The sequence below is a fragment of the Perognathus longimembris genome, chromosome 18, assembly GCF_023159225.1.
Source record: "Perognathus longimembris pacificus isolate PPM17 chromosome 18, ASM2315922v1, whole genome shotgun sequence".
In the NCBI taxonomy this organism is placed as follows: domain Eukaryota; kingdom Metazoa; phylum Chordata; class Mammalia; order Rodentia; family Heteromyidae; genus Perognathus; species Perognathus longimembris.
In genome coordinates, this window is record NC_063178.1 from 27,650,427 (window position 1) to 27,677,156 (window position 26,730).

The window sequence follows — 26,730 nt, forward strand, 5'->3', positions numbered from 1 at the left end:
TTCTTGTTTAATATGGTAGACTTTGTCAGAATCACCTATCTCTATCTGTTGGTTGGTTGGTTTATGCCAGTACTGTAGCATTTGAGCCACTTCTCTACTTCTGGATTTTTGGTAGTTAACTGGAGATAATCTCACAGATTCTCCTTCCTGGGTTGACTTAGAATGTTGATCCTCAGATCTCAGCCTCATGAGTATCTACATTTATAGGCATGAGCCATGGGTGCGCATATCTTTTTGAAAAAGCAAGAAAGATAAACAAAAATGCAGGCCATCCATGAGGTAAATGCAGATGGCGAGTCACTGATGACTGTTGAATTTTTAATTCTATTAAAAACATTTCTTTTACTTTCTAACCAAGAAAAAGTATTCAAAGAAATGCGAAGTCCAAGATCTGCAGAGCATGATGGGGAAGAAAAAGAGACAAATTTATAAAAAACAGACTATTCTGCCAGAGTAGGGTTCAATGAAGGAATACATAGATATCACCTCTAACAGTAAAAAAGGTCCATAATAAGGCTAATTATAACAGGAAGAAATGGGCAAGAGCACATTTTGGGAGATGACTACAATAGAAGATAGGTCGTCTGAGTTCTAGTACCTGCCTATGGGCAGAGTCACTAAATTCCTTCACAATATTTGTTGAGTCAAATACAGAAACAAATATATACAGGTGTTTCTTGCAATCTAGATTTGACTGTAAAGTATACAAGAAATACTGAGGTCACCTAATGACCTCACTAGAAGTGAATAAATTAGTGTAAAGTAGAATATTTTCCAACAATCAAATATAAGGAAGCATCTGTATCTAATTGATAATACGTGATGCATCTTACGTATGATGCAGTGTTTGGTTGACAGAATAATAATCCTCAAAGTTATCCATGTGGTAATAATCTCGGAATTCTATTCATGTTACCTTATGTCGCAGAAGGGAGTCTGCAGACTTTGGGATAGAGAAATTATTCAGGGCTGAATTCAGTTGAATTCAGTGTCAGCACAAAGGGCCTGACAGGAAGGCAGCAGGGCTGTCTGAGGTAGGAGAAGAAAAGGTGATGGCAGAAACAGACTTTGGAATGATGTAAGGAGAGACCGCAAGCCAAAGAATTCAGGAAACCTTTGGAAACTAATGGTGGCATGGAAACAATTCTCCCTTGGAATGCCCTGAAGGAATTAGCCCTGCCAACACATTGCCTTGATAAGACTATAAGCTACTAGACTTTTGGTAACTTGATGTAGTCATAAAATATACCTACCACACAATCTCAGGTGTGTTTTTTTGTTTTGTTGTTTAAATTTCTGGCACTCATTAGTCCCTCTGCTTTCTGAATTACTCCTTCTCAGCAGAAGGTACGATCAATATAGAGATTTACTGAATGAATATTGAATAAGATGGTAGCCATTAAAATCAAGTTTACAAAGAGTTCCTAATTGGACAGGAAGATGGCATTAAAAAGCCCACATCAATTTGCATGGTGATGAAATCACAGTGATATTAAATGGACAAACATGAAGTTATGCACATGAGTCCCAGAAGTAAAATCACTAAAATATGAATAATTATTTCTGCATTTACCAGAATTCTGACTGACTTTTTCTTTTGCATTTCAGCTTTGTCCTATTTTCTGTAATCAGTAGTGTCACTTTCACAATGGAAAAACATCAATTTTATTTTAAAAGGTAAATTGCTATGCAACATGAAATATAAATGCAATATAAAGAGTGTGGCTGTATTCAATCTCCATATTTGCATGCCAATGATTCTGATCTATTTAGTCATTAAAAAATTTCAAGGGGCTGGGAATGTGGCTTAGCAGTACTTGGCTTAGAGTACTTGCCTAGCATCCATGAAGCTCTGGGTTTGATTCCTCAGCACCACATAAAGAGAAAAAGCCAGAAGTAGCACTGTGGCTCAAATGGTGGAGTGCTACCCTTGAGCAAAAAGAAGCCAGGGTCAGTGTTCAGGTGCTGAGTTCAAGCCCGAGGACTGTTAAAAAAAATTCAAAATCATAGATCTGACATCCCTGTCTGTATAGTCATGTGGGTCTGAGTTTTTTTTCTTTTGAGTGCCAACATTTATTAGATTTATTAGATTTAACACTAGTACCTATTACCTTTCAGAATTCAGTGATTTACCAGTTTCAGGCAATTGACCCAAGAGAATGGGTGAAAAGCAGAGAGGAGAGAAGAAGAAGAGCCTGCAGAATGATTCTACTTCAGTTACATGTAGAAAAGAGTTATTTTTAGAATGATGGCAGGTTGACCTTGGATAAGTCATTTCACTTCTCTGAGCCCCAGTCTCTCTTCTACCAGGAGATAGTAATAAATTACCACCAAGGTTTCACGTCACTCTACCATGCAAACACACACCAACACATTACATACACAGGTGGACTTACTTCCATGCTTTGACATTAAGCAACGAGATGGATTTCTAAAGGTCCAATGCAAAAGATAAAATATGTCAGCTCTTTTTCCAGTCTGGTTTTGCTGGGACACAAATTTCTGTGAACTCCCTTTAACTAGGTCCTTTGCACTATGTAATTCTAATACCAGTGCAGGTCAGTTAATTCCCAATGTCCTTTGTCACAGTGTCAGGAAATCAACTGCAGAGCATACTAAAAGGTATCAACACCTCAAGACTCACAACAGCCGCCTGTGTCTTGCTGGCCATTGAGACTTCCAACTCATCACTTATCAGCAACTAGACCAGCACATTTATAACCATGGGTAAGATGCCCACTTTCTCCTTTGAAAGTCCTGCCCATAACAACATTTAGTAGAGGCTTTTGGATACTGCAAGGCCTGAGACTACAATGCTAAATGAGGATGCCATTTCTGAAATACATCTTAAATGAAATCCCCCTGTGTTTTTGAAATGCTCTCAGATATTTATTATATATTTTATTCCAAGAATATTGATGTGATTCCTTCCTTCCTTCCTTCCTTCCTTCCATCTTTCCTTCCTTCCTTTCTTCTTTTCTCTTTAAAGAAACTTAGGCCATTGAATCCAGATTTCAAGGACCTTATGAGTCTTGGGGAGAAGAATAAATCATGCACCGACTTACAGCTAATGCAAACCAGAAAGGTCAATGTTGGAGAAAGATACGTGTGTGTTATTATGGATAGAACTGCATAGGAGAGGAGAAGAGGGGAGGGGAGGGGCGAGGAGAGGAAAGGAAGTAAAAGGCAGGAAAGGTAACAGAGGGGAGGTGAGAGAGGGAATAGAGAGAATGCCACACTGTCCAGAAAAGAACGTGATCTAGGGAAGTGCATGAGAAACATGGCACTCAAAGCTCAGGTGAAAGAACTGAAGTGGCTCAAAGCGAGTCTTGGTGGAGGAAATAGAATAAGCAATGCTTTAAGGAATGGAGTAACAAGGTGTCATGGAGAAGAGTAACAAGCAAAATACTCCCATATTTTATGGGAATATTTAGTATTAGGATACTCAGATTGGGAGCCACGAGAGATTGTGATGATAGGAAAAAAAAACTTTGAATTTACAAATCCTTCATTGCTATATTAGGAAACAACCCTTTATTCTAAGGCAGAGGAACAGCATATGGCTTTAAAGCAATTGTTTAATTTTCATTCACTTGTCCCAAATAAAGGAAAGAAAGATAATTTTAACTTTGCGATTAAAAGGACATCAGAATTTCTCCCCTTAACACCCAGACAAAATTCCACGCAATTTTTCTGCAGGTGACAAGAAGAATTAGAATTGAACTTTACCATGATTGCAACATGAGGAGATTTCCTTTATTACTTTAGTATTTCTGGTATGATCTGTGGTTGGAAAGGAATGTTCCCACAAAGATAGAGTGAAAAGTGTAGGAACTTGACCTCTGGCAGGAAGGTGTTGGGGCTTGTTTATGGTGATTTGTCTGTCAGTCTAGGTTACCTAGTTCCAACCAGCTGGGCACTTGAGATTGCTCTGGTCCCTACGTCCAGCCTCCTACCTGGCACGGGTCCCAAATCTATATTCTGGACATGAAAACAGCACCAAGTAAACATGGTACTGTATATGTATAAGTATTCCTATGAGAGTGTATATGTTAAATGTATAATTATACAGTGTTCAGAATGGTAAAAGCACCTGCAATCTAATTTTTGTCTCTTATTTTGTAGTGAACACCATGTCCCCACCTCTTCCCTCCAATATATTCGGTGAGGATTTGGAGGACATAGCTTCTATATCATGTACACAGTCAACACTTACTTTACATGTATTCCATTGATTTATCAATTCATTTAAATAATGCGTATTAAGTTAAAAATAAACCTAAATTTATTTAAATCATATCCTTCTGTCTCTGGGCTGTGCTGAATTTCCCTTCAAGGAAAAGGAACAGCTGGGCATTATCGGATAAAAAGAAAAAGAAAGAAAAAAATAAAAACAACCAAGTATGGTTTCCATTTTCTGTTAGCTCTGCATAGAGCAAGATAGCTTATTTCTTTCCAAGCTGTAGAGATAAGGGGACTGAACTCATCCTATGCAAGTAATGTAGCCATCTGTGTGTGTGCAAGCCATGTGTGTGAGACCGGCCAGCTCGGAAGTCTTAGATCATGGGCTCCATATTGTATGCAGATGGTGTCTGCTCAGACGCCGTTCATCCACAGGCTGCCTTTCCTGTACTGTCCTTGGCACTCACCTCAATGAAGAAGATGCTGGCTGCCGACGTGGGGTGGTGGTACATGTAGACGGTCACCAGGATGGCTGCGGCTACAATGAGCACCAGGATGAGGACGCCCACGATGAGGCCGGCGCGGAGGCTCCCGCTTTTCTTCTCGGCAGCACTGTCATCTGTGGAGGCTGAGAAACATCCCGGATGTCAGGACTTTCATATGCAAACTTGTAAGTTTGAAGTCTCTCATGCAGGGCAATTTATGCTTTTAATATAGAAATCGTGAATTTTTTTTTCTTCCCTGTTAACTCTTGTTAGCCATATGATCAATGGAGAGGTTATGGGGGCAACCGAAACTCCACACTGTAAGTAAAAAATATAAATACCCAACTTTTTATTTGTTTGTGCCTGTACTAGGGCTTGAACTCAGGGCCTAGGTATTGTCCCATAGCTTTTTCACTCAAGGCTAGCACTCTACCACGTGAGCCATAGTTCCACTTTCAGGTTTTTGGTGGTAAATTGGACATAAGAGTCTCAGGACTTTTCTTTACAGTCTGGCTTTGAACTAGGTGCTCAGATCGCAGTCACTGGAATAGCTAGAATTTCATGGAGCCACCAGCACGCAGATACACCTGTTTTAATTTTTGGTTCAAGAAACAAAATCAGGGCTGGGGATATAGCCTAGTGGCAAAAGTGCCTGCCTCGGATACACGAGGCCCTAGGGTCGATTCCCCAGCACCACATATACAGAAAACGGCCAGAAGCGGCGCTGTGGCCCAAGTGGCAGAGTGCTAGCCTTGAGCGGAAAGAAGCCAGGGACAGTGCTCAGGCCCTGAGTCCAAGGCCCAGGACTGGCCAAAAAAAAAAAAAAAAAAAAGAAACAAAATCAGTAGTCTATATTCTACAAATGCGGTGAAAAAAAAAATCCCCAACTCTGTTTTCCTCTACAGTAACTTTCACTTTGATTTTCAATTTTTTTTTCTTTTTGTCCTAGACCAGAACTTGAACTCAGCACCTAATGCTTTGCTCATTGGCTAGCACTCTACCATATCTACGGAGCCATGCCTCCCTTGACATGATTTTTTTCCCCTCAATTGAATTGACAAAACTTTTGGAACTTCCTTTCTCATTTTCCAGGAGAAAGTTTAAATTTGGTAGGTGATAACAGACATTATTCAGAAAGTGTGCAGGAGCTCAATGTGATACTTCTGAAATCTGTTTTTAACTGAACTGGTCTTTAAAAGTATAGCAGAAACCAGAGTCTTTTTTCTTTGTTGCTGTTTTTGTATTCCTTTCCTTTTGTCTTGTTAGTTTATCCATCTTTGGGAGGGCTAGGAAGGCACAGAAATGGAGGGACAAAGGGCAAATAAATGCAGCAGAGGTACTTAATAGACACTATGTTGAAATGAAGTACACAACTTGTGGGTGGGGATAAGAGGGGAAAACTGGGAAAGATCAAAGGAAGGAGTGACACTGTCCCGAAAGAAATGTACTCATGTACTTATTACCCACTGTACATCATCTTTACAATAACAATCTTACACACACACACACACACACACACACACACACACACACACGTAATGTAAGAAAGAAAAACACATAGAAGATAGGAGCTAAATGAGTCACAGATTGTTTTATTTCTACCTACAGGGAGAATTACAGCATATGGTAACATTCCATTTTTCCACAGCTGGCCGGCTACCATCCACCAACTTGTACTGAGATGTTTGCTCCTCTAACATACATTCTCAGGCTTAGGAAAAGGAGAAATTTAATTATTGAAACTAGTAACTATTGAACTCCAAGGCAATTAACCAAATAAAACTCATCTCTAAAGTCTTTTCTTATTATAAGATTCTGCAATCTTTGATGATCGCTCAGGCACTTAAAAATCTTAAATTATGTGTACTGGGTAACTATATCTTAGTGTGTACTCAGATTGGTATTTGGGAATCATTGGCTAATTCCTTAAGAAGCACGGAAGTTCCACAACAGTAGTCCTGAGCCTATTAACAATTCACCTCTTTGTTATTTTTCTCCTTTGCCTCTAGGGGTTAAACATTCTATGCCTATTTAACTTTATAAGTACCAATTTATTTAAGTTTTTGTTAAGAAGCAGACAAGGCTATGATCATAGTGAGTGGTCAAATTCTTTCATGGAATTTCCTGCCCAGGCTGGCTTCAAACTGAGATGCTCAGATCTCAGCCTGCAGAATAGCTAGAATTACAGGTGTGAGCCACCAGTGCCTGGCTGATTCCCCAGTTCTTTATACCCATCCTTTAGATAGCCGTTGCTATTGTTTATTCTTCCATGAATCCTTTGAATCTAATGCTTAAAGCCCTAATGCTTTCCTGTACATAATAGAACCTCAGTAGTGAAAGAATATCAAATTTGAGGAGTAATTGATGATATAAAAATGGACTTACAACGTGTCAGGTTGATTTGTATTGCTTGGAAAATATCAAGTCAACAGGTAAGCCTTATTATCATCCTCTTTTACTGTATGGAGTAACAGAGGCACAGGGAAATTCTGTACAGTGCTAAGGTTATGAGGTATTAAGACAGATCACACTGGGCTCAAACAGACACAGGTTGGCCTCAGAAGCTAAACTCTGAACCTCTGATCGATATAGCCCCAATTAACACTATGAACTTTGTACTGCTGTTTCCTCTTCTTTCATGTCTTGAGTTCTGGCAGAGAATTCAAAAGGAACCTGGTAGTTTCTTGGAAAGGAAAATTCATTAAATGGCTAATGGTTAAGAATTAGCCTGGTGTCCCAACAGGGCAGAGGCTCAGTTCTTGTCATATCTCTAGTACTAGAACTGAGGTCAGACTTATGTGAATGAGTTATAGCCATTGGAATGATCTGTTCTCCAATAAACATTAAATGAAGCTATAATAAATGACCTCATCTGACCTGTCTTCAGTTACTTTGTTTCCTCAATATGATCAATAGCAATTAATTACTTATAGGATTTCTGAGAACACACAACATTTAATACATACAGTGTTCTCAGGACAGTGCTTGGAATCTAATAGCATTTAACTAATGCTAGGTTACTATATTATGATTATATTTTTACAGGAATCAGATTGAGGCAAATTACAGTGCCAGATTCATGGCGCCATATAAAATTATGTTTGTGCCCTTAACATTTGTTAATTAAAAAAAATTTGACATCATTATTAACTATGCTGTGTGATGACACCTTTTGAGTTAATTTTATGAGTAAGACATTTATTTTCATAGGAAATGGATGAATTTAAAATGTTGCTTTGGAAAAAAGTGTAATAAAAGTTTCTGCATGAGTCAAAGGGAAGCTCTGAATGTTGCTTTGGATCCATGTATAGCTCCCTCCCACCCTTCTACCAGGCCTCCTTCCTCCAGTCCTACGCCCCCAGTATCTGCTCTCCCTCTCTCCAGCTCTTCTTCATTTATCCCTTGCTCTCTTTCTACAGCTATGTCTCCTAATTGATTTTCCTTCTTTTATTGGTCAGTTTATCCACTGACCCAAATCCATCCATCCATTCATTCATTTATTCATCCATTCATCCATCCATCCATCGATCCAGAGTACAATGAACAGAGGTAGTCAGCCTCACCCAGTTCCTATATTATGTCATAAATATTTACTTCCACCATTACTACTTATTTACACTGTCTATCAAGTTTTAAGTTGTTTTATTTCCCTTTTACAATTTTTCTGTTCATTGATGTTTTAGATGTTAAGACATCAGGTCATGTTTAATGAAAAATTTTACAGACTCTAGTTTCTTACTAGCCAATTAAATATTTTTGATGATGATAACTTTTGTAAAACAAAAAAATTGTAGATTCACAAATACTACTAACCAGTTGACAAATATTTATTTATAAGTGTCACATGACTTTATGATGAGTTGTAACTTGAACTAAGTGGTTAAGGAGAAATATAAAAAAATCAGTCCTAACACAGTACCAAGGTTGAACTGCACGCAACATGGTAGTGGTTATTTCAAAACACTTCCAAATAAATCATCTAAATGATGTGGGCAAAACTGTACACATCATTTTGGAGAACAAATTTCTTCATTTCTGTATTGGTCATTTCTTTTTGTTGCCACTGCAATAATTCTAAATTAGTGATTTTCTGCACAGCACAAGCACCTCACTTGTTGTTGCTTTCTAAAGATGTTAGAAATCCAGGAAACAGGAATTATGGTGGTATATGGAAAGCTGTTCAATCAGTAGGTATAATAAGCATGGCCCTGATGAGCTTTAATTTCAAATTCTTTCACCATTTAATTTCCAGCTTAATATCACTCACCAATTAAATTCAGTGTTGTTTGCATATTTATAGGTTTGCATACACAATATGCAAAGGATTCACTCTGCAAAAAATCATGAGCATCACAAACATAAAACTGATATCTTAAAAACATAAGCAGAGCTTAGTAATTTCAAAAATTACAGTTCTGTCCATTCTCCCCACGAGTAGAGAGTGCAAATCAATTGATATTATTCCCTCAGAAGAGACATTAAATTAAGATGTCAGTTTTGGATCAGTCATTCCTGCTGCTTGATTGAATGTTCCAATTGGCAGATAGAAGTAGATCAAAGGAAACTCTGAGGAGTGAGGGTAATAACCAGATCTGGTCAGAAGGAAATAGGATTGAGGTCCTAACTCCTATCATATTTTTAGAAGTGTCTAGTACTCTCCTATTCATGCCCAAAAAACAAGTAAGTGAAACAGTTATTCCTCTATCACACACAAAATTCATATCTTTAATCTTTAGCCTGAAGTTATAGGTTCAAATTTGAGGGATTAAGGATTAAAGGAAGTAAGACACCATAAAATCAAATCCCTTGAGCAAAAAAGAATAAAAATATAATTCAAGAGACTACAAAATAAAGGCTTATTTATGGATCTATTTATTCAGTACAGGTATTGGGGCCTGTACTCAGGGCTTGGGTCCTGAACTTCTTTTGCTCTAGGCTGCCATTATGCCACTTGAGCCACAGCTCCACTTCCACCTTTTCTCTTGGACACTTTTACTCAGGCTAGCTTTGAACTGTGATCCTCAGATCTCAGCCTCCTGAGTAGCTAGGGTTACAGGTGTCCACCAGTGCTTAGCTATTTATTTCTTATTGGGTGGTACAAGGGTATGAACTTAAGGCCTTGCATTTGCTTAGCATGTACTCTATCACTTGAGCCATACTTTAATTATTTTTATCTTTATTGTTCAAATAGGATTTTACTAACTCTGTGCCTTGAATGGACTTAAACAACAATTCTCCCAATCTCTGCTTTTTGAGTACCTACGATTATAGACATTAACTAATATGCATGACTCAAGACATAATTTAAAAACTAAAAGAAGTGGTCAATAAGATAAAAAATAATATTCATTTTATATGATTATTGAATAATGACTGTAGTTTTTGGTAGCTTCTAATATTTCATGAAGTGAACTTAATATTTACACAGATAGAAGAATGTAAACATTTTCACACCAACTATTGTTGGGTAAGATTTAGTTACCATAGAGCAAAGGTAGATTTATCAAGGGCACTAAGCATGCAGTAGAACATATTCAAGACCTTAAATGAATGTTTTTAATTTCTTCTCTTCTATGAAAAGTTTATGACTAAATAACTTAGGAAGAAGAGAGTTGAAAGAAATAAGCAGAGAGGAAAAGGAAGTACAAAGAGAAAAGGAAGAAATTTAATATGATTCTTTAAAGGGCTACATTGAATTCTAAAATTAATTTTCTCCTTATTCTGTGACTTTATTTCAAGGTTCACATGTTTATAACATGTAAACACACTTTTAAATGCTGAATAAAGTTTATTCTTTAACATGATAAAAAATTTAATACATTGCTAAAAATATCTGTATTTCATTTTAAAATTTGCCCACAATTAAAGTCCAAAAGCAAAGTAAAACTAAAACAGGAGGGTTTGTTTTCTAAAATTTTATTCACTTTAGAACAAACTCTTCTCCTGACCAAAAAATGAAATACTTCAGCCAATAAATTCCATGTTGTATTAGTACCTTTGGGGGACCCAGGGCTTGATGGATTGGACAAAGTCTAGTACAAATTTCCTCAGAATCCATAAATCTTACACAGCCGATGCCAAAGTGTTCTTTTCATAAGCTTCAGAATGAAGTTAAACAATAAATACTTAAAATGTTAGTGTTCCCATTTGGATTAAAAACATAGAGTCAATCAGACACCATTTTCCCTGTGGGATATTATCTCATTCATTTATAGACTAAAGTCTGTAATGGAAGAAAACCATGTGATAAGAATTTATCCAAACTGATTCTCCTTTGGAAGTTTTCCTTGTAACTGATCTGATTCTGTAGCTTGTGTACTTTCTCTATTTGCTCTTTTACTTTCTATACCCATAGGTATGATCTTGACTGCATTTATGTATTTTCTGGTTTTTTATAATTGTCTTTACTTTTCTTGTGTCATGGTGTTACTATTTCCTGAGTGCTCATCAGTATCTCATATTTTTCAGGTACTATGATGCCTTGAAATTACCAGAGAATGTATATCCATTTCATGACCTGCATGGCAGTGATAATTCACCTATAATTCACATTATGACATTGCCACTGGAGGGATAAGAGTAAGGGATAAAGGTAAGAGTTCTATGAAAAAATATGGAAACAAGTACATAAAATACATTACGTGTGATGAGAACAATATTTGGCAAAGGCAGATAGATCAATTATCACCTATCTATTGATCATCATTATTTTTTTTTTGAATAGGGAAGTTTTTTTTTTTCTCAAATTTTTATTATCAAACTGACGTACAGAGAGGTTACAGTATCATATGTTGGGCATTGGATACATTTCTTGTACTGTTTGTTGCCTTGTCCCTCATGCCCCCCTCCCTCCCCCCTTTCCCTCCCCCCCCAGGTGTTCAGTTCACTTACACCAAACAGTTTTGCAAGTATTGCTTTTGTAGTTATTTCTCTTTTCTTACCCTGTGTCTCTCGAATTTGGTATTCCCTTTGAATTTCCTACTTCCAATACCAGTAAACACGGTTTCCAATATACTCAGATAAGATTACAGAGATAGTGTAGGTACAAACATAGGAAGGTGATATAAAACATCATCAATAATAGAAACTACACATACACATAGGACGTTGAAAGTAGTTACAACTGTGATATATCACTTGCTTCCATAACATGGAGTTCATTTCACTTAGCATCATCTTATGTGTTTCTAAGTGTATAGCTATTGGGCCTTGTGATGCTCTGCTATGGCTTGCCTAAACCTGTACTAATTATCGATCATCATTATTATCTATATATTTATCACCTATCAGTTATCTATCCATTATCTACATATCAAGCAAGTTATCCATCTTCTATGTATATATGTTTGTATGTATGTATATATGTGTGTATGTGTGTGTGTCTGTCAATCATCTATCTATCTATCTATCTATCTTTTTGTGGTGTATGTCACTACAGGCAACTGTAAAATTTCATTCAGGGAATTTAAAATATTCTGGAACTTAGAGTATGGCAATCATTTTTGAGCAACAACAATCTTTTAAACCCTTATCTTTGAAAAATAGCCCTAAATAAAATTTCCATGTAATTGTGTTCAAAGAGCCTCTTGATTTCATCAGAGTGAGAGATGTGGAATAGCCGTCAGCATGTGCTAGCCTGCTTCTAGTGAAGGCCTCATCGGATAACAAACCTTCCCCCATGAGCAAGCTCCTAAAAGAATAGAATTGTAGAGTTGATAGCTGCTCGAAGACCAACAATAATTTCTTAGAACAATCCATTCTGACTTTTCATTTCCTATAGATATATGTGTTCCTCTTTGTAATCATCTGTTTATATCTCTAACATTTATGGCCATCCAGGTATCTAAATTTGAAGAATTTGCTAGCTTTTACATTTTCCATATTAGCTTTCCATACCAAGTTATCCTATCTATCTATCTATCTATCTATCTATCTATCTATCTATCTATCTATCTATCTATCTACCTACCTATCTATCATCTATCTAAAGTTATATTTGATAAACAAATTCACAGATATGTAATCCTAGTATCTAAATTTGGGGGTGCAAAATACTAAATGGAAGAATTCATGGAACAGTTGCTTCTTTTGTCTCCTGTCAAGCTTTAATATGGTTAAGGATGTTAGGATTTTAACTTCAGAAATAAACATGTGCCATTTTCCTCAAGACTGCACATTCACTTTGGGATCAAAAGTGAGTTGAGCAAGTGTTTCCAAGATTTAGCAATTTAGATGAGAGTGGTAATTTACAATATTCAATTCCATTAATTATTGACTGAAGTCATTTACATTAAAACTGAATATTATTAATTGTCTAATATAATGACAATGAGTGCTTACTAACCTATCAAAATCACTTGGTATCCATCGAAAATCACAAGACTAACAAAGTAAAAACAAAAACAGGTAGGGAGATGGTGTCAAGGGAAATGGAGGTAGATGAATGAAGAATGGAAGTGTGGGAGAGAATGTAGTCATAAAATCCTACCTACATCCTTCAAAATTAGGAAAATTGAAGCAAAGGGTAGTGCTGAGAGAGAATGACGACAGGAATGACAGTGATCAAGATGTACTGTATTTATAAACTGCTTTGTTGAGTAGCAACTCTGTTGTACAGCCACTTAGAGATAATGAAATTTCAATTATAAATAAACAAGTAATTAAATAAATACTCTGTTTAGAAATGCACCTCCTTCTAAACCACTTTGCTAATATACAGACTTTGAGGCTTCCACGAATAGCATCAGGAGCTCACAGGTCCACACTAAAGGAAAAAAAACACTCACTGAATCCTGTCTTCTTTTCTTCAAGTAATTGCTAGTGGCAATACCCATCTTACAAGGGTTGTAAAGACATCATGCTTATCATGCACTTGGCACTGTGCCTAGGATATAATAAGTGCCTCATGAAATATTTGCTGTTATACTGCTGCTACTAATTTCTATTCCACACATTACTGCACTAGATCAATTCTATTAGTGTTGTTGTTAATACTGTTGATAATACTAATTGTTATTCTATTGATTGCTTCCCTTGGACCTCTCAATCATGACTCCACCACTAGATCACTATGATGTCTACTGAAAGCTAGAATCCAGTCCCTCACTAAAGTTGAGTGAGTGCAAGAGCATCTCAGTGAATAGATTTTTTCAATGGAAAGATCAAGGTTGATCCCACATCTTCTGCTGCTACAATAGTGCGAGGTAAACCTACTGTCTCAGCCCAAAGCTAGGATATGCAGTCAGAACACACTTTCACCCCTGAGACAACAGAAAGCGTAGTTGCTGAGGTTCTGTTGGCTCTCCAAATAAAATCAAGTCCTCATGGATATTAGTTAGCATCTGATTTAGATAACTGCAAAATTACTAAACCTATCTCAAGTTTATCGACACATACTCATTTGTGCTTAGGAATAATGTCGACTTCTGAGTCTCCTAAGAAAGCATGGATTTGTTTTGTGGTTGGAGATAAGGGTCATGTGTGCCTCAGGATTGAAACCTTAATTCTTGATGTGCTTAATAACCATGAGATCCTTCTGTTAGCTGCTGCGGTTTGATGGCTACTATTGTCCCAACCCCAAAAGACAGATAAGGAACATTCCATGTATGTGCTGTGTGTATCTCAAGTTCTTGGAGTCTGATGGGGAGAAAAAAAGAAGCAAAACAGAACAGAACAAAAGCCAGTTTGCTATATCCTGGACTTTCATTTTAGTTCCTATATTAGAATTAATGAACTATGCTGTATATATGAAAACCAAAAAAGCACTGGGAGACAGTTTTGCTGGGTATTTTTACAGCTCACTGTTTGAATGGATATAGGCAAAACATGGTTTAGATTGTGCCTTTAATAGGGATGGTAACTGTTAACTTGCATGTGGAGAAAGACACTCAAAGCCTTCTATGTTGCTTGTACCACTCACTACCTTCTATGTGGGATAGAATATCCAGGCAAGACTTAACTATGTTATCAAATCCGTTTCACCAAAGAGGCAGACTGGATGGACAGAAAACATTCCCATGACTTGTGTGGTAATATGGGAATTAGTGTCATTGCTGGGAGATCGGATAAGGGTCACAACATGGCTTCTTCTGGCTTCATAACTTTGGGTTGGCACAGTTGGTACTGTCTGTGTTTGTTGACATTCAGGGTAACTTTTATAGGAGGAGTATGGTCAGTGGATGTCTATATAGCCAAAAGCAGTCCTACCTATGACAATGGGCTCCTACATTTTTTGGACACCAAGTTTCTTTGGGTAAATGATCCGAGACCCTGGGCTTCCAATACTTCCCTATGTAAAATGAGATTACAATATAACTTTCTTCATAGGGTGCTGAATGAGGTCATAAAACCATGGAATGCTGGCATATAGTTAATTGCCCTATCATTTTCCAGAGAAAATTTTCATTATTTATAACTACATGGGAAGGTTCAATTAAAAAAATGAAAGAAGAAATTTGAACCAAATCATCAGAAGTGTCAGATTTTATACTTACTAATTAAAGAGGATGGTTCATTATCCTTATAATTTAGTAGGGAATTTTAAGAAGCAAGGGATAAATTATATATGAGAATTATTATGAAATTATATTGAGTTTTTGAAAACCACGTGTGAAGCCTTTTTACTTTTTTTTAATAGCTAAGGTAAAATTGGCACTCATCAAATGCATAAATCACCAGTGTACAATTTAGTGAATTATCCACCCAGTTATTAAACAATCACCACCCACATCAAGATGTGGACTACTTTCATCTCCCTAGAAAGTTTCCTTGTCTTGCTACACATCAGTCCTTACCACCCCTTGCTCACAGATAGATTAAGATGACTAGACTTTGAGCGCAAGGCCTTGCACTTGCTCAGCAGCTGTTCTACCACTTGAGACATGCCCCGGCCCTTTATGATTTTGTTACTTCAAAATAGGATCTGGCATTTTCTTCTGGTCCAATCTAGGCTATGATTCTTCTGTTTATACTTGCCACATAGCTGGGGTGACAAGTGTGTATCATGTGTCCAGATTTTTAAAAATTATTTGTACAAAGGGCTGTGTCCTGCTTTTTGTTGGTGGAGATGGGTCTCTTGAAAACGTTCTGCCTGGAATGGCCTCAAACCGTGATCAGGCCAATTTCTGTGTCCCAAATAACTAATTTACAGATGTGAGTCATAGCACCCACACTGTCTTGACTTCTATTATTGTAAATTAGTTTGCTCTTAAATGAATTTCATAGAAATTGAATCACACTTACAGGTACTTTTATATAGGCATCTGGACTCTTGCTTAACAATGCTTTTAAGATGGGCATGCATAATTAGTTCATTTGGTTCCATTGTTTCGTTGGCCATTTTCTAATTTCTCTTATGCTTTCTTTTATTCATATATTATTTCGTGTTATTTATGTTTTGCATATTTGGGGAGTTTCTAGATACTCTATTTTCTCACCAGCTACATTAAGTGTAATCGATAAAAAGTATATGGTTTCTACATGCAATAGGTTGTTTGTTACAAGAATATGTTGAGAAATGATTAAATCAAACAAATGAGCTTTTCAAATAATTATCATTTGTTGAGAAATTATCATTTGGTAAGAATACGTAGTCTCTTATCAACTGATAACATGGTTTTATGGTTCCTCACTTGATTCTGTTTTTGACAAAATGTAAATATAGTCCACATGGTTTTAATCTTTTGAGCTCAGTGATGTCGTTATGGCTCATAATTTGGTGTATCTTGGCAATCATTTATTTTCTACATATTTGAAAAAAAAAAGATCTATAGTTCCACAGTTGTTGGAAACTGCTCTGTATCATTCACATTTAAAGTGCTTGACAGCGTAGTTTTAATTCATATCATTTCTGTTTTCTCTGTGTTTCTGACTAATTTTTACCAGTTATGAAAATTTTCCTGATAGACCGACCATTCTGGAATGTTTATATTTTGCTCCACATCTCTGTTCATATGCTTTGTATTTTAATCTACCTTATGCCTATATTTCTCCAGTTAATTTTAAACATGCTAAAGGTATCTCAGATTGACTAGAGAAATGTAATACCCATTGGAATCTCATTTGGATGGTGAGCAGGTAAATCCTGCTCAAAATATTCATAGCTACTGTCTTGTTACAAAACTTGCTCTTCCTGCATTTTTATCAGTTGGAACGCCTTCCATCTAGATAATCTAAACCCTCAAGTCCCGAGAGCCTTCTCTCTCACTCGACAATCACATAAAAAACACATCGAATGTGATATCAGCTACTTAACATTAACATCTAGGTCATTAAGAACATTTCACATGTCTATTCTCTTACTGTATTTTTGTTGATTTAAATAAGAGTCCAGCCTAAAGGTTCAAACTACTCATTACTAACTTAATTTTATACTGGGATGACTGGAAATTGCCATAAAGTATTAACTCTGGAATGCAGATTCAAAGCATGATATTTAAACAGGCATGAAATTTAGTCTCAGTTCAAAAATCTTTATAAGCTACAATAAGAAAATTAGACAATAGTTACTTGAGTCAAGCTCATGGAAGAAAGGCAAGGTGCACTACTGTAGTCAAAGTTTTAGAAGAAAAATCCTTATTCCTGGGGGAATATTCTAAAGCATAAAAAATTTTCACTATTATAGTATAGATAGACTGAGAATAGAGCTAGCACTAGCATGGAATGTAACCAAGTGAAGCAAGGGCTAAAGTAAATGCCAGGGTATTTTATGGCTTTAGAAACAGAAAATGATAGATATTCAATCATCTCTCAAGAAGAAATAACCATTTCCTTTTGCTTTTAAGACTGAGATCTACACAAAAGAAGCAGATAGAAATAACAAGGAAAGGCAAAGAAAAAAGACTGAAAGATTGTTGTTTTGATCATTTATGTATGAAAGTCAGAAAAATAATTCAACTGAATGATCAATGGGACCCTAGACACTTGATCTCTCACTCCAGAACAGGAAATAAAACAAAATAAAACCCTAGAATCAGTTTGATGAAGAAGTTGAAACACAAAAATTCTAACCTTTTACCCTTGGGGGGGAAATCTTAGGATAGGTTTCGAAGTAACTGTCATAGAATTAGAACTTAGGACAGTCATGCCATACAAGTTTTGAAGTGTGTCTCTGCTCCTTGAAACCAGTCATTTGAGATTTGTACATCTACATTCACTTAACCATATGCTGCAAAGGTCACAATATCATCATCTTCTTAATGCAGACAACAACCCTCCAATTGTAAACAAAAACTCACATATATCTGGAATTCAAATTTGGTAAACATCCTGGCAATAAAAAAATCAAAAAAGGAGAATCACATAATTGCCTGGGCTCAACATTGTGCTTTTGTGCAATACAGATAACTTTAAACATTAGTAACTAAGGATTTATGGTCACACCCTCTTTGAAAAATAAATTTAATCTAAGGGGAAATCTTGAAAGCATTCCCTTTTTAAAAAAGGAATTTCTGGTTCATTGATACCTTTCTCAACAAATTTAAAATAATAAAATCTCTTGAGGATTTTTGAGCCTGACATAAAATTTTAACATCTGCATTGTAGCAGAAAGGCACAATTCAATTTGCTGTATTGAGTTAAATCTGGTGGTAACATTTCTTCTCAATTAAGAACCCTCATCATTGATTCAACTTGCAAACCTCCTCTCAGCCTTGGCTATAACTTGATTCAGTTTGCATTCTGAAGACATACACATTTCTAGTTAGGTGGAGAACGCCATTTGAAAGCAACCTGCTGGGGTGTCATAGAGGGCATTTAAGTGTTCTACCTGATGAAATACATAGCTAAAGTCATTCTTAAAAAATAATTCTGGTAATAATCCTGGTAAGTTATCTCTAAGTTTGAGAACTCAAAAGATGCTGCTTCAGTTATCCATGGCCATTATGCACATACACACTGTATTTAAAGAACACAGTACACCTGCTCCTTACCAGTGAATTAAGCTGAAACTTCTAGAGAAACCAAGAAGGCTCAAAGCACTTTAAATTAGATTGTGGAACAAACTACACAGTACGTTGTGTTTGGAAACCATATGGCAGTGATTCTGACATGACTCAGTTTCACAGGAGAATTAATGTAATTGTGATTTTTCATCGTGAAGGCCCAAGTGGAAACTCATACATAATTGCATGAGTGAAGGAGATGCCATTTTCAAACACAGAAGTATAAGCAGGTGCCAAAGACGAGGAAAATGAATATAGGAGAGTAAATAAAATAGCGTATTGATGTCCCTTTCCAGGTGGCATTTGATGGTAAGAGACTTATACTAAAATAGATAAATCATACTGTAAAAGTCATTAGACTTGGAGTTTGTATCAAGGCTGACTATGTTCATATACAACCTTAACCTTTGCCTGCCTCCTCTTCCTTACTTACAAAAATGGAAATCATAATAAAACAGCTCAAGGGTATTGTAAATTAAATGAGCTAATGCATTTAGTGCACTTAGACCATAGATTGAAACAGGAATCAATCAAAAATTATTCTTCTTTCCTCTCCTCACCCCCACCCACTTGCTTCACATAAATATGAAACAGCTTGATCATTTGATTTGAGTTAGGTATTTAATTGTCAATATAATGTTCTAGGAGAATAACCAGAAATACCCCATTTGGAGATCTAGTCCTTAAATTGGAGCTTCTGAGTTTTCAAAATGTTAGTTATTAACAACAGTTAATTAGGTTATATCTAAGGGAGCCTGCACACATTAGGTTGAATTCCTGTTTAGATTTGTTTATGGTATTTTCTTCAAACTACTCAGAAAACTTCAAATTTCTATTCAATCCTGAAGGTACTACCTAACCTCAATGTCCAGACATTAGAGAACTCAATATACAATTGAAGATTCATGGAAAACAACTTGGCAGGTTGTGTCTCAGTCTGGGACCTCTAAGTGAAAAACCCTATGGTGTGACATTGGTCTCTAGCTGCTCAGAAATATGTTATGCTTTGATATCAAAGGCAAAGGAAAAACATCTTCAGGAAAGTGAATATTTAATCAGATTGTCTGTAAATTCCACTAAGAAAATCAACTACTTTACAATGTAGAAATATACCAGAAAGACTCGGAGCTGAGGTAATGTAATGCATTTGAACAACACAATCCATAGAATGACAGAGGAATTGATTTCTAGATCCATATGCACTGTTTTGAAAAATTTCAACCATTTTCCTAGAACAATAAAGATCTCAAAATTAAAAGGAATTTAGAGACAGCCAAACAAATTAAGAAATTAAACCAAGATGTCTAAATTACTACATGTAGTGATCTTTCCTGAATGCCTATATCCCCTAGAGGAAAAAACAATGTCATGATACTATTTTAATAAGGGTACAATGAGGAGTAAAGCATAATTTCTCCTAAGTACTTTGTCCCTCTGATTTGCAGAGCTGGAAGTCAAACCCAGGTTTTGGCCATGTTAAGCAAGCACTCTACCACTGAGCTCCAGCACCAAGATATCATTTTGTAAAGAAATACAACTTAAAGCTCCTTAGATAGGGTTGTTCAAATTGCATTTGGATGTTTTCAAGAAAAATTTCTTTTTAAAAAGATGTGGAAAGAGTTTTATTACAAAGATATATATATATGTATATATATATACACATACCAAAATAGTTTATATATAGTTATATATATGTAATAGTTATATATAGCCATATGCCCAGTTATATATATTATATATAGTGATATATATATCGATATATATATAAAACTACATAAATATAAAACAACTTCACAGTATTGTTTTGTTAAACCTTTTTCCTTCAAATTTTCAAGTACCAGTATAGATATTTCCAAATCATCTTAGCAAATCATTAAATCTGTCACGAACAAGATGTTCTCTTGAATATTTAATTTTTGTCCTTTGTTTCTCAGAACAGAGGAAAAAAAAACCTAGTGTAATATGTTTCCACACTTATTGTATTATTTCTAAACTTTATGTACAACACATGTTGATCTGTCACTCAACTCAGCAAGAAAACACTGAACCAGTACCTGCAGCTATGTACATAATCACATGGACCAAAACAACAAAGGACAGCGAGATGTTTGCATGAGTTTTTCTACCTCCTGTCTGGCAAGTGATGTCACATACTTTTATAGATAAAAGCTTTCATGCCAACTCATTGAATTCTTCCCATGTGAAACATCAGCGCGAATGAAAAACAAAATACTTTCTACTTTGGAGACCATATGTCTTTTGTTATATTAACAGGATGATTTTTTTTAAAAAGGGGTAAAAAAAGAGAAGGGTTCATTCCTACCTCCATTATCTTTGAGATGAAGAGCTATTTTGGTGTCATCTGAAATAAAAATTCAAAATTATTATAACATAAAACAAATTTTAAAAATGCATAAATCTCACAGTTCCTTACTCTCTATTAATTTCTTTAGCTGTAACATGACAAGATTTTGGTCATTTATTCAGACAAAACCTAGCTCAATGAGAGCAAGATCTAATTTTCACATGATACAGTAAGTACCAGAGTTCGGACAGAGATTGTTAGGATGAAGAATTTAGTGAAAGTCCTTAACTTCTGTGAAATAGTTACAATATAAACTTTTCTAGTTCATTCTATAGTTATGATGTACTTTATTCATTTTTGAAGAATCAAGATTAAGAACATTACAAATTGGAATTCATCAACATTTGTAAATTTTTCTGTGAAAGTTTGACATTTAAAATGCTTTTCCCATAATAACATAAATGGCCAAAATCATTGGTGAAAAGATCTTGTTGTTGATTTAAAAAATTCCAAAAGGGACTGGGAACATGGCCTAGTGGTAGAGTCCTTTATGAAGCTTTGGGTTCGATTCCTCAGTACCATATCAACAGAAAAATCCAGCAGTGGTGCTGTGGTTCAAATGGTAGAGTGCTAGCCTTGAGCAAAAAGAAGCCAAAGATAGTGCCCAGGCCCTGAGTTCAAGCCTCAGGGCTGGCAAAAAAAAAATCCATAGGATTTGCTTTTCTTCTCTTGTTATATTTCATTATGAAGAGTAGTGTTTCTGTTATAAGAACATTTTCATGGTCATTAATGTAATGATCCCAAATATTATGAATTTAAATACAATGTTGCTTTTCAAAGCAATAAAGTACTTTTGCAACTTGCCTTCCTTCTCAATTTATTCTAGAAACCTTTCATTATTCAATTACACTTCAAATAAAAGGGCAGTCTCCAAGTTTAAATTCCTGGTTTATGGCAATGATGACTATTTTTAGGGCTATTTTTATTTCTCAAGGTTTCCACGTGGGCAATCATTGTCATATTTCCACCTACTTCCTAGTGGTACCATTCCGATTAGAAAGTTATCAAATACTGGCTGACATATCTTCTTCTCCCGTGAATTGCCTAAACTTGGGATCATGCTCATGGCTGGCACTCTACCACTTGAACCATGCCTCCAGTCTAGCATTTTACTGGTTAATTAAAAATGGAGTCGTTTGGGCTCTTTTTCTTGGGCTAGATTTGAATTGAGATCCTCAAACCTCAGACTAATGAGTAGCTGGGATTATAGGAGTGAATCATTAGCATTTGGCTGAAGAGCACTTTTAAAAGGACAGTATTTGTGGCAGGCACAGTGCTTCTGCATAGATGAGAGGTTAACATTTTATTGAGTACATTCAGGAAATACTAGAAACCTATGTGAGTAGAATTATCTATGGCCTAGAATCCAAAATCAATAGGCATGCAGTATCCATTTCCCCTTCCACGCAGTGGCTTCAGAGTGTTGAGTTTGGTATAACTGCTAGCAAATGACAACAAGGACCAAACTAGATCAGAGGTAATAGCTTTTAAATGCATTTATGAAATGAATTCCTGCATAAACTTTCAGCCTATGAAAAAATTTTCATCTTTCCCTCTTTTAGAAATCTCTTAGAAACCAACTTCCCAAAGAACAATTTTCTCCAAAGAACAATTTTCTCTCTGAAAAGCAGCAGATATATGTAAATGAATGATATATACATATAGATATATATGACATTAATATATGAATACATAATATATTAGTATATATTACTAGCATTTGCCAGCACAGGGATTTTCTCATCATTTAGGGGAAAAAAAGCCAGCTGTCTCATGAGCACCTTCTGTGGGCAGGCTGGTGGGCAGCTGGGAGGTGGTTGCTCTCCTCGTGGTAGTTAAGACTCTGAATTGGGTCGCTGTTGTGTGTAGAGTTGTGGTGGTTTGAGAAGGTTCCACTGAATCCGCATTCTCACACATCTTTTCTTTTGACTAGGAAGAGACACACAACAGAAAATATACTGATCATGTAGTTTTCAAAACTATATCTCAGAAGTTAGATTGTAAAGCACAACAGATGACAGGTATGATACTTTTGTATCAGACTATATTTATAAATTTTGGTAATTCAAAAAGCTTATAAAGCCAGATGCTGGTGGCTCATGCTCGTAATCCTAGCTACTAAGGAGACTGAGATATAAGGCTCATGGTTCAAAGCCAGCCCAGGCAAGGAAAGTCTGTGAGACCCTTGTCTCCAATTAACCACTAGAAAACCATAAGTTGGTGCTGTCACTCAAAGTGATGTAAGACTACCCTTGAGTGGGACAATGCTCAGGGTCTAAGTTCATACCACCACAACAAAAAACTTTTAAGGAGAGAAAAAAGAGCTGTCACAAAGTCTGCACACCTTAGAACATTTACGTTTCTCTTTGCTTTGTGTATGTTATTCTTTTCTATTACTATGTATCTTGCCTTAAGTTTTATGGTAATGTACTTAGAAAAAGATATAACATACAAAGGAAAAAATGCCAAAACTAGGAGATAAACAAGTGACTAGATGAGTTTTAAAAGCTGGTTAGCTACATGAAGGCAAAGTGCATTCTCTTCAGCTTCATACTACAATTGTCTCCATCTCTGGTGTCTACTGAAAACTCCAAGCTTCAGTTACAGGTCTCAGCAACAAAGGCTGTCGATCACCTTTCTGATCCTACTTTCATTATTCTCCCTACACTGGAGACCTCAGCTTCATCAGTAAATGCTTTAGTACTTAAAACATAAGCTCAATGTTCCTATTCCAGTCTATCCATGTACCTGTTCTTTCTGGGCTCAAGCCCAATCACCTCCTTGCTTTCTTTTTTTATCACTCCAATTGTTTTAATAGTTTTAAGCATCTTAATCTACCTTTTTTTTTTGCTAATTTTTAATATTCTCTAAAGTAAAAGACCCATTTTTGCCATGTCAGATCAAAGGTAGGTGTGTTTGGAGGATTACTCACTCCCAGCACCAGGGAGAGCTTAATGGACTCATCTTATGCATCCTTAGCTGGGCTGACCATACTACTTGGCCATACTTTGGTTCATCTAGTTTCCCATTGTCTTCAGAGTCAATTTCTCCACTGTTCACTCTACCCACAATTGCCATCCCACAATGAGCCTTAAGTGTACACTTGGGCTTACCTTTTATCTCCTGGATAAAAGAAATGCAATTAGGGAGCTCAGAGACAGTCCACACACATATAATTCATAAATCAAAAGCAATCCAGTATTACTTTTGAACACTTGACATTTTTCTAACTCACACTTGGCAATTCCAGTTTTAGGGTTACCCGAGAAACTTCTATACATTTAATTCAGGAGCCATGTATAAAGTTTTATCTAATTGCAAAACTCTGGAAACAATGTCCATTAAGAAAAAGGAGGAGTGAGGAAAATCTAATTATGAAAGGGTAAATTTTAGGATGGCAAAGCTTGGTAGGTTTTTGTTTGTTTTTAATTTCCTTGTTACTACATTCCAGTAACTAAAAGGTGACTAGGACATGATGAGCACACAACAAATATTTGTCAAGTAAATGAATTATAAGCGCATATCACAGAATATAGAGCTACAAAAAAAGGATTGCATAACACTACAGGAAATAACATGAGTAAGAGAAGAAAAACAAATTCATCATTGACAAATCTGAAATTCAGAATACTTTTACTTCTAATAGGGACAGGCAGGGATCCAAATATAACAGAAGAAAACTCTGCTACTTAGTCAGTGATAATTTAAGCTCTTAAGAGTGCTTGTCTCATATACATGAAGCCCTGGGTTTGATTCCCTAGCACCACATATATAGAAAATGGCCAGAAGTGGCGCTGTGGCTCAAGTGACAGAGTAGCAGAAAAAAGCCAGGGACTGTGCTCAGGACCTGAGTCCAAGGCCCAGGACTGGCCAAAAAACTGTTTTATAAGCATAAAATCAGTGTATAAAGGGGCTTCGTTTTAATATTTTTGACATGCACATAATGTACTTTGATTAGATTCACCTGACCTATATTACTTTTAATGAACCAAATTTTTGGTTCATACACGATTTAATACCTCAAGTCTTGAATCCTGTCTTCATTTTTTATTGGGCATCAAAATCACATTAAAGATGGAAAAGGTTAAACAAAACTTTAAAAAATAATACGCAAAGGAAGAGATATTTAAAATACTGTCTTAGTATTTGCACTCAACCAACGACCTCATTTTCTACCATGATCATCACCCTCACCAGCTATGCCTATTGATTTCAGATCATTCAAACTCTGTGGCTTAGGTTAGAGCTATGTTCAACATAGTGACCCCTCATGCCTCAGAGGAGGCCAGGGTGATTTTTCCCAACAAGCCATTTCAGTATTATCCCCTGGATCAAACCATTCTGATAGCGTCCCCCTTCCCTTAGGAGATGCAAATCCCTTCCCCTTGTCACATGTAGGACACTGTTTACCTCCTTGATCTCATCTGTCACCACTTGACTCCTTTATTTGGATTGCTCTTCAGACTTCCCTTTAAACATCATCTGTTTTCTTCTTAAACAAGATGGTTCACTTGTGGTTACTCTGCCTTTGCACAGGATAGATAGCCCATACTATCTATCCTACTGGACATAATCCTTTCTGGTCTGGCTGGACTTATTACTTAGTGTTTTGTTTATGGGAGTGGGTGTGGGGGCTTGAACTCAGGGTCTGGGCTTCGTCTCTGAGCTTTTTCACTCAGGGCTAGTACTCTACAACTTTGACCACAGCACCATTTCTAGTTTGCTGGTGGTTAATTGGAGATAAGAATCTCATGGACTTTCCTACCTGGGCTGGCTTTTATCTGCAATCCTCAGTTCTCAACCTCCTGAGTAACTAAGATTACAGATGTGACCCACTGATGCCTGGCTTATTTGTGAAGTTTAAATGATCAGTGTTTAGGACGTTGTGGGGAATTCTAGTCTTGGGAAGACCCAGTTTTCCAAGTTTGCCACCTTTTCTCATTTGCAGTTGTCAAGAGTGGAGACAGAATGTGCTGAGAATTCATCAACTTCAATACTCAGGGAGGCACTGTCCCAAAGAACCTTGGCTCTATTCCAGTTCCTCCTAGAAAGAGAATGTCCTTCAGTGCTTCAGTTCAGCAAGTTTCAGGGATCTCTTCAATTTCTTGAGTCTCTTCAGCTGGGTATAAGTGGACACCTGCAGATGGAACTCCATCTGCCTTGGGAAGCTCTTGTGAATCTTAAAGGGTGTGGACCACAGTGAACACTAGGCTGCCATTGTGCCTTTCTGCCTCACTTTGGAACACAGGCCCCCTCATAGAACTTATTTCTCACTGGACTCAAGCAAATTGCTAGTCTTTGTGCTGTGACCCACTTCTTAAACATAAAAAGTAGGTACTCATCAAATGTGTTCAGCTGACAGTATGTCTTAGAAAGAAATGTTAACTCTCGCTTCAGTTATAGAAACTGGATGGGAGTAGATGGATTTTCTTACTTATGTATAGTGTAAGAAAAAAATAAAATTGCTTTCTACCAAGCTAGAAATAAGGTTGTTGGTAATTTAATTATAGAAAGAAAAGGGAAACAACGAGTGCTATAGAATTCAGTAGATTCTGTGTTGCTTGGGAACGGGAGAATATTTTAATTTACCTGTGTAGTCTTAGTGATTAGCACAGTCCACTGAACACAGTGACTTCTCCACAGATCTTCCTAGTCAAATTTATAATACCACACTTCCTCTGTTTTCCATGGCTCATAGTGAGACCATTTGTCTGAATTACATTCTAAATCTTCAATGTTATGTTCAAGAGTGTTCTTC

The 26,730-nt window shown here is 36.4% G+C and overlaps 1 protein-coding gene across 1 annotated transcript in view; it reads right to left on the reverse strand.

Annotated features, from left to right (window-relative positions):
• Plxdc2 (plexin domain containing 2) overlaps window positions 1–26,730 on the reverse strand; it is a 363,495-nt gene that overhangs the window by 18,576 nt on the left and 318,189 nt on the right. Inside the window, exons 11-13 of the mRNA XM_048367888.1 lie at window positions 22,754–22,901; window positions 20,931–20,969; window positions 4,650–4,810 (exon numbers count right to left, since the gene is read on the reverse strand). Of these exons, the coding sequence (XP_048223845.1) occupies window positions 4,650–4,810; window positions 20,931–20,969; window positions 22,754–22,901 (348 nt within the window). The remainder of the gene's footprint in view (window positions 1–4,649; window positions 4,811–20,930; window positions 20,970–22,753; window positions 22,902–26,730) is intronic.